Source organism: Trachurus trachurus, assembly GCF_905171665.1.
Source record: "Trachurus trachurus genome assembly, chromosome: 22".
Classification (NCBI taxonomy): Eukaryota; Metazoa; Chordata; class Actinopteri; order Carangiformes; family Carangidae; genus Trachurus; species Trachurus trachurus.
Window position 1 is genome coordinate 30,305,520 of NC_139907.1, and position 11,011 is coordinate 30,316,530.

General features: G+C 39.7%; 1 protein-coding gene across 1 annotated transcript; it reads right to left on the reverse strand.

Moving 5' to 3' along the window:
* Positions 1 to 5,464: 5,464 nt before the first annotated feature.
* On the reverse strand, positions 5,465 to 8,540 carry LOC311006259 (gap junction alpha-5 protein-like; the record flags this gene model as incomplete). The annotated part of the gene is made up of 2 exons (XM_083999013.1): positions 5,465 to 5,503; positions 7,104 to 8,540. The coding sequence occupies 2 exons, from the start codon at positions 8,538 to 8,540 to the stop codon at positions 5,465 to 5,467; spliced, it is 1,476 nt and encodes a 491-aa protein (XP_083855139.1).
* Positions 8,541 to 11,011: the final 2,471 nt, after the last annotated feature.

An 11,011-nucleotide genomic window follows, 5' to 3' on the forward strand; every position in this document is an offset into this window, starting at 1 on the left:
CTGTCAGGTTGGATATTTGTTGTTAACTTGTGAAACCACATCCACACTGTGCACAGCTCCTTTCATGTTAGCCACAAAAAGTGTGTTAGGATTTATTGTATTGAATTCATAGTATTGTAGAGTTAGCTTCTACTCTGTGAATGCTAATTTAGTAGTTTTCACCAGGAGGCAGATGTGACAGAAAGAGCTTCTGTTCTGTTCCGATGGTGTAGCTGGTTAAACAATGGAGATCCAATATGTTCTTCAGTCAGATTTATGCTGAGCTAGGCTAACCATGTCCTGATTCATCTCTGTACTCAGCACACGTCCTCTTCATTTGTTTCCCAAAATGTGGAACTAATCCTTAAAATTATTCAGTACATGGTACAAAATTTACCAAACCCACCTTTTGTGATGTGAATCACATCTCAAATGATCCAGTAATTGTTGAGTGAGTCACTCAGCAGGACTTTAAAGTAAAATGTAACCAAAGGTATGTATTTGTAGACATTTTAAGTTAGATGAAAAAGCTCAAATGAATTCTCATTATGCAAAGTTTCATTTGAAAAACTTCACCTCTACTTCTTCTTGTACTCAGATGGATGTTTCTACACGTTGCTCTTCTGCCTTTTTTCATATCTGTCCTAAAAGAGAAGGCTACAGAACCGAAGCACTGCCCAGCTCCTCCTGAGAGGTCATGTCTGGCACTGAACCTGAGCAAGCCTGCCCAAATCCATTAGAGGACAGTACCAGTGCCAGTTTGGCATTGCTTCCAACCACTTTCCAAAGCATTCTACAGTATTTTATCAAGTTGGAAAAAAGGAACTGGGAGTAAACGTCATGATTTTCTCCATGTAATGTCCTTTTGCAAATTATATTTTTTCCGGGAAATGCACCAATCTACAGATTGGGCCAGTAATTCCCCTGTCATCACGACCGTGACCACAAACCAAGACCACAGCCAAGTGGCCAAAGCCCAGACCCAACCAAACATCTGCCCCCATCCAGGTGTGGAGAACTAACAGAAACCCAAGAAGAGTGAAGCTGTACCTGCTGCTGAAGGGGGGGCACAAAGAACTGGATTTAGGATCTGACAATTTCATAACCAATTTTATCTCTTGATTTCATTTACAGTAAAACTACACCCTATTTGGTAATACTTGACTTGGCGGTGGGGTGCATAGCACATTATTAGACCTTTTATAAGGTGTTCGTAATGCATTCACAACGGCTTCATAAGGCATGGCTTAGCATTCATACATCGAGTTACACTGCTATGGAATAATGAACTAGAAGATTTTGTCAAAATAAAAGTCCCCTAATTGCACCTGAAAATACAAGAACAAAATACCCCTATTCAGCATTCTAATGGATTAGGGTCAGGCTTCATAAAGGCTCAGAGTTATTTGTAAATCTTTCATGGATGGTTAATGAATGTTACTTTGCATGTCACTTTAGGTAGCGAAGAATTCATAACTGAATTACAAATGATGCTACCAGCGGAAAGGTTCGGTGTCGGGGCAACTTTGTGTGCCAGGAACAAAGCAAACAATGCATCAATTCTGCAGACATGACTTTAATGAAGCCCTTATACCAGTTGGTATTTTGTCCCAGTAGGCCTACTTCCAGGTACAATAAAGGGACTTTGATGAAATATCTGGGTAACACACATATGTATTTGTGACTGTTTTATGAAGCCTTCATGAACCATTGTAACAGAACGCTGAATAGGGCTATTTTGTTCCTGTATTTCCAGGTGCTTATATTTTTCAGTTTGTTATTCAATAGCAACGTAACCCGATGTATGATGAATGTGCTACGCACCCACCCGTCAAGTAAAGTGTTAAAATGCGGGTGTGAGAGCGATCTGAATCCCCTCTGAAGCCACTGTATGTGGGGTGAAATGACCAGAAAGCAGCAGCTAGATGAACTCTAAAACACTGCCTTATGCTTTGGAAAATGGATGGTGGTAGTGTCAAGGAAATATGATCCACTTTAAATGGGCTAAATTTTCAACACGCTGGTTTGGTCATTAAAAGAAAATCATAAGTGCTCTTTGTCACCCATTTATTTATTGTCTTAAATTTATTAAGGATTAAGTGTTTAATACCTATGGCAATCATGTATTTAGCTACACTGTCCTCGTACTGTAGATAAGACAAACATCTCTACTTAAGGTCTTTGGTACAGTGTGTTGGTGAGAGACACCCACATTTCAGTTTCACCGATCACATGTAAATCTGCTCAAAGCAACGATCAGCTCCTACATACGACTCACCACCCTGTCACTGTGAGCTCCAAACAAACACATTGGCATATTATTGATTTAGGGAGATGCCAAATTCATCTGTTGAAAAGTCAATAGCGAGGCACGTGGCAGGGTGAGTGCTGTCGCGCTGCTGTCTAGTGCTCTGCTGCACCATCACAGTGCGTCAGGCTGGAGGACAGGGCCGGGGATCAAAATGGAATTTGAAACTGCGGCTGACAATATTTCATTGCGCTTGATCTTTCAAAAGAAATTGGTTAATGACCCTTTAAGTACAGACCTGTTATTACCCCTTGTGATCTTTGTGAATGGATCAGTCGATAGTGGCAGCTTGACCGTGCTGGTGTTGAAAATATGAACATAGGACACTTAGCCAATGACAACCTAATTAGAATGTACTGAATGCTTAGACTACACCTAAGAACTCTGCTCAGCTGGTTTTCATACACTTTACTTTCTTAATGTGAACTTGGTTATTTATTTATTTGGGGTTGGTGTTTTGGGGGGTGGGGGTGGGGGGTATAGAAGCCATTTCATAGATGTAAAATGTAGGTTGCAAGCCTTTCTTAGAATGGACTTGATGGTTGTATTTTGTTATTGTTGACAACTTCATGAAAAAAATCACACATGTACTTATTTAAGTTATAATATTTTAACTTAAACAGGAGTAAGTGTTTACAATTTTGTGTATTACCGGTTCTTGTTTTGTAAAGATATAATTAATTTGATTAGACAAGCTAATTAAGCTGTTTTTTTAATATACATAAGTTATAAGTGTTGATGACTTCGGGTGAAAAATAGGAACCCGACAAGTGCAGCTACAATTCCTTGCCTTAGTGGTTACAGAGGCCAAACTTTCCAGTGAAGGAACACAGGATTTGATTGAATAGGAAGTCCAGCGCAGCTTTAAGAGCTGCATCCTAACAGCCCCTCTGATCACTGCTGTGTTTGAGATGTAGCCTCCAGAGGGAACGAGCAACAACATTTTGTTTTGTTTCACTACCTGTCAACCCAGAACATGTTGGCCTTTGGAACCATGGAGAACCAAGGTGGTCGATCGACAACAAATATATATGAATGAATTATAATATCACTATATAATCTGGCAAGTATGAAATACTGCAATGAAACTGTTGGACAGTTACAGATGTTTTAAACTTTTTGAAAATGACAAATGAATTGTCTTTTTGAGGTGTTATTGCATTCTTTTAGATTAATGGCTACATCATTGAACAATATTGGCCACGGTGGGTCTCCATAGGGGTTACACCATTAAAAAGGACCAACTGTATTTGTTGTAAATTCTTGTTGCATTTCTATAATTTGTTTAAAAAAAAAGAAAAAAAAAAGAAGCTATGTTGACATAAACATCAAAATGAGGCATCACGTCAATTTGTGACTTAATTTTTCCTCATAAAGATGTTTTTGGTTTGCTTTGTATGGAACACAACACAGATGAATATGAAATGATTCTGTGCCTCATTTTAACTCGAGTTTATAAAGAAAACATGTTCCTTCCCTGTTACCTTCATGCTGCAATGCAAATAAACTGCATGCTGTTGTTCTGGTGGAACGCTGCACGTGAGAGATTTGGAAATTAGATTAGTCAGAGCTTTAATTAAATTAGAAATCTGACATTGATATTGCAATTTTGACATTTTCTTCATCCCTAGTGTACACCCAACAGCAGTTTTGTCAGCACTTAGAAATATTATTTGACTAGTTAGGATGGAGTAATGTCCACAAATTCTATCTGTAATCTAGTTTGTAAAGTTGCTGCTCAGTTTTTAAAGCACACCCTAGATCTCTGGTGTTGCAACTGCATCACCACTAAAACACAAGCAGGTTTTGAGTTAGCAGGACTTGACTGTGGCTCTGTGAGAAGACAGGCTTAACATTCAAAACTAATCAGCAGCAACAAATAAGAAGAAAAACATGGTTGTTTAATTGCATTTTGGAAATGAGTTTTTGGTTAGTTTTATTTTTGTGTTCAAACCAGAAGGTGCCGCACTCTGTTGCTCATGACTGACAACCACAGAATAGTCATGTCAGCCGATGTGTGGTTGACTGAATGGTCTAGTAAACTGAATAGAGATTTCTTCTTTCTTTCCAACATCTCTGAATGCAGCGTTTATCTCAGTCCAACGCTGGGTTTAAAGTTTGAGATATTGTTATCAGGGAGGGGATGTTATCACCTCAGATCAGCTTAACATGGCAGCAGATGAAAGGAAGCACTTATTTAAGCCAATCTGTTTACAGAAATTGTCAGGGCCATGTATCACCTATCAAATCAAGACTTTTTTCTTTTCTTTTTCTTTTTTACCTCTGTTGACCAGACTCTTAACACTTATCTACCTGGATGATTCAGCATACCTCTTTTTATGGGTAAGAACTGTATGATAGACGTGTAGAACGTTTCTGTGGCATTGTTTCTAACTTTTTACAGTGGTTACTTCATTGTATTTGTAGATTTTGGTGAGCCATTTTTCATGTGTTATTTTTTGAATACCTACAACATGACTGTTTTATGCAGATTCAGCATTTTTGATTTCCTCTTTTTTTCAATGTTTTCTTGAGATTTTAGTTGTAAATATTGTGCAACATGTCATGTTTTGTTTATTTGATATGAAAGAATTAAAGAAAAAAAAACAAGATTTTGTCAAATAATTTTTTGTTGAGAAATAAAAGAAAAGGCATGAGAAGTTTGGTTTGGTGTTGATGTGTGGATTCTGAGGAAAGATCTGTTGAATGATGTCACTGTTTTGTTAAGAAGCATTTAATCTGAATATTATATAAAGTATCTTTGAAATGACTGTATATAAAGGACTATACAGAGGTACACAAGTTCTAATCAAATCTTCAACTTAGAAAATTTACTTTTACAAAGTCCATGTTACACAAGCAAAGAAATCTGAGGAGAACACTCCAAAATCCAGTGTTGTCTCCGCAAAATCTAAAAAATTTCAGCAAACACACATGGAACAAGATACAATCCTTTCCTCTTAGTACCCACATGGAGGTGCTCTAAGGTGCTTCACATTCACAACATACTGGGCTTTGGCTGTCTCATCATGGCCAAACTGTTTGACTGGTTTTGGCCCCATGTGACTTGTGCAGTGGATCAATGTTGATGGATGGATCACTGATACAGTTTTCCCTGTTGGCGACCCAGCTGTGCTGTGGAACAACAGCTCTCATGGACATGTTAGCCTCATCTCGTCACTTCTTCATGATGGAGGAGATATCCAGAAACATACTCTGAGAAAGACATAAAATACATATTGTATACCTGGAATTCATTAAGCAAGCATCTTTCACTATTTTTCCAATGTCATCACTCCATTAGTCACCTAACATTCATCATTTCTGTCATTCTACATGTTCACATCTGTATAATCCTGATGACAGACAAACACACAGACACAGGGGGAACATAATCTCTTTGGTGAGGTAATGAGCAATATTTTTTGGTGGTCTTACTTGAGTTAAGGTAAGGTCTGTATGTTTCTATTTAATTAGCATCTAAATGATCACACGTGAATGGTGGCCAGATGTCATTAAACACAAATGTCAGTAAGTATAGTATAAATGTACTCTTTAACAGAGTTGTCTCAGGTTATTTTTGTCCAAGTCTTTAGGCTCAATGATGTGTATTGGATAGATAACGGAGCAGGCTAACCTTGACCCATGTCCTTCAAATGTCACACCATCCATCATAAAACCTCAACTGTAGAGTGAAGCTGTCTGTAAACTGTTAGTTAGAGTAAAACCCAACAGTAATCTACAACATCTCATTTGGGCCTGATCATTTTTTAAAAGGCATAAGAGATGATTTGATTGTTTTGTTGGTAACACTTTACTTGAAGGTGTCGTCATAAGAGTGACATGACACAGTCATGAACGTGTCGTAAACATTATGTCAATGTCATAACGTTGTCATTAAGTGTCATTCGGTTTTTGTAGGGTTATGGTTAGGGTTAACCGAATGACACTTAATGACAACGTTATGACATTGACATAATGTTTATGACACGTTCATGACTGTGTCATGTCACTCTTATGACGATACCTTCAAGTAAAGTGTTACTGTTTTGTTTTTGTGAAGCCCATTGAGTTTGCGCTTGTCATATGAAATGTGCTATTTAAATAAAATTGAATTGATATAATTGAATTTAATCAAATAAAAAAACAACAACACTTATACCCTGATTTTCATTTAGGCAGTTTGAGAAACACTCAATTTAAAAAGCTGTTTTTTTTAATCTATGTTTCTTTCTGTTTATGTGTCTGTCTTAGACGTGATGAAATTGATGATGTGTGATTGCCTCTTTGCACCTGTACCTCGTGATTATGGAGCAATATTTGACCTCAGAGAGAAATTATGATGATGGATCCACAAAGGAAAACAAAGACTTTGACCATTTTGGCAGAATTTAGAGATAGATAGATAGATAGATAGATAGATAGATAGATAGATAGATAGATAGATAGATAGATAGATAGATAGATAGATAGATAGATAGATAGATAGATAGATAGATAGATAGATAGATAGATAGATAGATAGATAGATAGATAGATAGATAGATAGATTGATTGATTGATTGATTGATTGATTGATTGATTGATTGATTGATTGATTGATTGATAAACCTACATAAAGATTTTTTAAAACATCTACATTACTTTCTTTTAGTATATTGATAGTCCACCAACAGATGCTCCACGTTTTATATATGTATAACTGGGAAAAATGATTATTACTGTTAATTACAACCTGACTTTGCCTCTCAACAGTCGGTGTGGTGGAAGTGTGGACAGTGATTCAGACACCAAACAATCTCCTCTCTTTACTTGCCATAGACATCCTTCGACCTCCAGCAGGCGGCATCATGGGCATGTCTCCTTGCAGGGAGCCTAACTCATCGGATTCCTCTGAGGTATGTAAGGAAGGGCTCGTGGAGCCGCTGATTGAGGACAAACTGTCAGAGGGTGGCCTGATCATGAAACTAGTCTTTCGGGGGTTAGGGATCAGGAGCTCACTCCCCATTGACTCCCTTCGCCCGTTCTCATTAAGGTCTGTGATAGCACTTGGCCTGAAGGTGCTGCTGGACAGAAAGGTGTCCAAATGGCTGGGGTGAGGGTGTTCTCCCTCATGGGTGTCTTCAGGTTGTCTTGTTGCACTTTCCTCTGCATTGCAAACAGCTGAAGCCCATGGTGGGTGTTGATCCACCATGGCTGTGGGCCTTTCTGGAGCTTCATGGGTCTGGGGGGCCTGCACTGTACAGTTCTGGTCAGACCTGGGTGGCATCCTAGGTTGGGGACAGATATAGCTGGCCTGACTGTGCCCGAGATGAGCCAAGCTGTTGTGTCTCAGTGCTTCCTGGTTGGCCCTGAGCCCAGTGCTGTAATGCAGAAGCTTCATGTCTGTCTCTGGAATCACTTTGAAGGTCTGAGTCAAAGGCCCGTTGTGAGGTGATAAATTGCTCATAACACAGAGGTGTGGTAAGGATGCCTTCTTCCTATTCTTGTAGATCAGGCTGTCATCTTCTGTGTACCTCTCTCCATACAGGATCTGTTTGATTTTCCTGATGCCCAGATGAGATATTTCCAGGAGGTTGAGGAACAGTGACACACCAGCAATGGCAATCATGAAGACCATAAAAATGGTCTTCTCTGTGGGCCTGGAGATATAACAGTCTACACTGTTGGGGCAAGGCAGCCTCTCACACTTATAGAGTGGCTCCAGTTGGATACCATAGAGTATATACTGGCCCAGGATGAAGCAGACCTCCACCACAGAGCGTGTCAGGATATGGATGATGTAGGTTCTCAACAGAGAGCCTCTGAGAGGTGCCTTCTTCACCCTCCTCTGCTCGTCCAACCTCCTCAGCTCCTTCTCCATGCGCTTATGTTCATCCAAGGCCAACTCTGCCTCGTCCAGCTCCTCCTTCAGTTGGGCCCGCCTGCGGTGGCGCTCCTTCTCCAGCGATCGGATGCAGTAGAGAGCGTGGCCCATGTAGACCAGTGAAGGCGCAGACACAAAGATGACCTGCAGGACCCAGAAGCGAATGAGGGAGATGGGGAAGGCACGGTCGTAGCAGACTGCCTTGCAGCCCGGCTGGTCGGTGTTGCAAACAAACTCAGACTGCTCATCATCCCACACGTCTTCAGCGGCTGCTCCCAGGATCAGCATACGGAAGATGAAGAGTATGGTGAGCCAGACCTTGCCCACAATAGTAGAATGAATATGGACCTCCTCTAGAATGCTGCCCAGCAGGTTCCAGTCACCCATGGTCAGCTCCTCACCACTTCACTGCCACATGGCCTTAAAACTATGGAGAAACAGAATGCATTAAAAGTTGATGGTAACACAGGATTAGCCAGCCTGGGTGGTTGTTTACGTCTTCTCTGTTTGTTGCCTTCTGTTGAGTAATGCTGCGTTGCTCCAGGCCGTTAAACATTTGATGTTCTTTGTTATGTCAGAATAGAGACATTGGGATCTTTTATGGGATTGATGTTTTGTAACTGGTGTTTAGTTTTGTGGCCATCAAGGCATTTATGCTGCAGTTGCTGAGTCCAAGACAAATTTCCCTAAGCGGGACAATGAACTATACATATTTTATTGTGTCATTCAGATTCATTCAATTTTGATAGAATAGTTCATTACAATAGTTATATAATATGTTTTGGTCTCCTCCACTCAACATAGAGACCCGCTGATTGTAGCCTATAACAAAAGGGGCTGTTAGCAGAGCTGCAGTTTCTCCAATAACTTAAGATCCAGATGTTCTGACCTATCCACAGAGAGCTCCTCCCCCTTGAAACAAAAAGACCTGCACACTGAATAAAGTTAACATTAAAAATCAGTGTTGGTCAGCACTGGAGCTGAGCTGTTGTTAACGTTTGCTCTGCTGCCCCAGACAGCTGATGGTGAACATTTTTCATGTGGTTGAAATTTAGTGTTGAAAATGACGAGATCTAAAATTAGTATTGTAAAAAGTTGTTTAAAGGGACAACAAGGAGTTTCTATTTGGTTATAAAAAAAAGTCTCACGTTAATGTGGATGAATCTACGCTACCCACACTTGTTAATGGGCCCATTTTCGATAAATATATCCTTATGTCTCTATCGTTATTTTGTTATTATTAGTGGTGGTGGAAATGTTGGTCGAGCCGACCAGTGTTTCTTTACTTTCGGTTTCGTGGCGAGTCATGAGAATAACGCCGCCGAATCGCCGTTTATGGTCGTAACTACGACGGTATGTGATCGTCTTCCAACCTCTGACTTTAATTCTTGATGAATGAAAACATGAGTCTGTCTTGCGCCGGTCAAAGAATTTCACGGTGCGGAGGCTCATAAATGTAGTGTGAAAACACTTCGCTTTTCCAAAACTCCTCGTTGTCCCTTTAACACTGGATACATTTCATTTTAAACAACACAACACCACACATAGAAGATACAATGTCATATGTCATATCAAATGAAACACTATGATTAGTGGAAACATTTGGGAAATTGTCAGAACAGAGGTCATCAACATATAAAACATATGTCTAGTTGTTTCTATGTGGAAGTGAAGGCCCAGTTATCCATTACACCAAAAGCTTCCAAAGCGTCAAAACACCGGAAGTCAATTCGTCGCGTCACCAGCGTCACCAAATGAGAAGTTGAGCCACGGTTAACTTTATAGGGTAATTAGCTATGACGCGGTTCGACAGCAACCTGTCAGAACAGAGATGTCCTTCGGCTGCCTTTTTTTTGTATTTCGGCTCCCCAATGACCAGCACGATCGAACTTTGACGTCAGTCACGTGACGAGCGACCAAATAATATATTTGCCGTTTTGGGAGCTGTCTTGTCTGAAGCACACCCTCGAGCATTTTTGATGCTTTGGAAGCTTTTGGTGTGAACACACAGTTACAGAATAATGAATACAAACACCCAAAGTGATATTGTGTCTCAGACCTAGATAAGGTTACTCAAAAAAAAAAAAACTGCATTTGTTGTCTATTTTTCAATGTGAAATTAAAGATAACAACAACAACAACAACAACAACAACAACAACTAAGTTTCAACTGAACTTGATGGAGGATGCAACATGGACCAGAGAGGAACACATTAATAAGATGACATTGGGGTAGATCTGGTGGATTATCTCCCAACTTGGTGGAGGTCTGAACTCTAAGAACCCCTCTACTATGTTTGAGGGCAGATTCATATGCATCTGGTGAGTGTATGTGTATGTCATTAGATCAAAGTGAAGTAAATGGTACAAAGGAGTTGTCTCAGGCTACACCATACCTCAGTCAATCCCATTGGCTGCTCATTACTTATTCCTCACAAATCTCCTCTGAATGACATCATCACTAAAGTGCAGAGTTTAGAGACACCTCCAATGATTTCATCATGCCACTAATAGTGTTTTCTAAGGCCCTGAAAAGGTGTGATTAAAATGTTGGTGACACAAAACATCACTGTCATGCTATTTTCTAATTATTACTTGGCAACGCATCATTTCTGATGTGTGTTTCTCTGGAAAAAAATAACTGAGCTGTGCGCTCCCATGAAAGTAAATATGAATGTGTACATTTAAAATAATAATAATAAAAGAAAAGAAAAATATAACATTAACACTTGCGATTGAGTCTGTCTGAGAAAACTGTTCGACACGAGTCATTCCTCTACTACTGTGTTACACATATCTGGGAACATGACATAACACCAAAGGACTCCACTCAATGAAGGAAGATCAGTATCACTTAC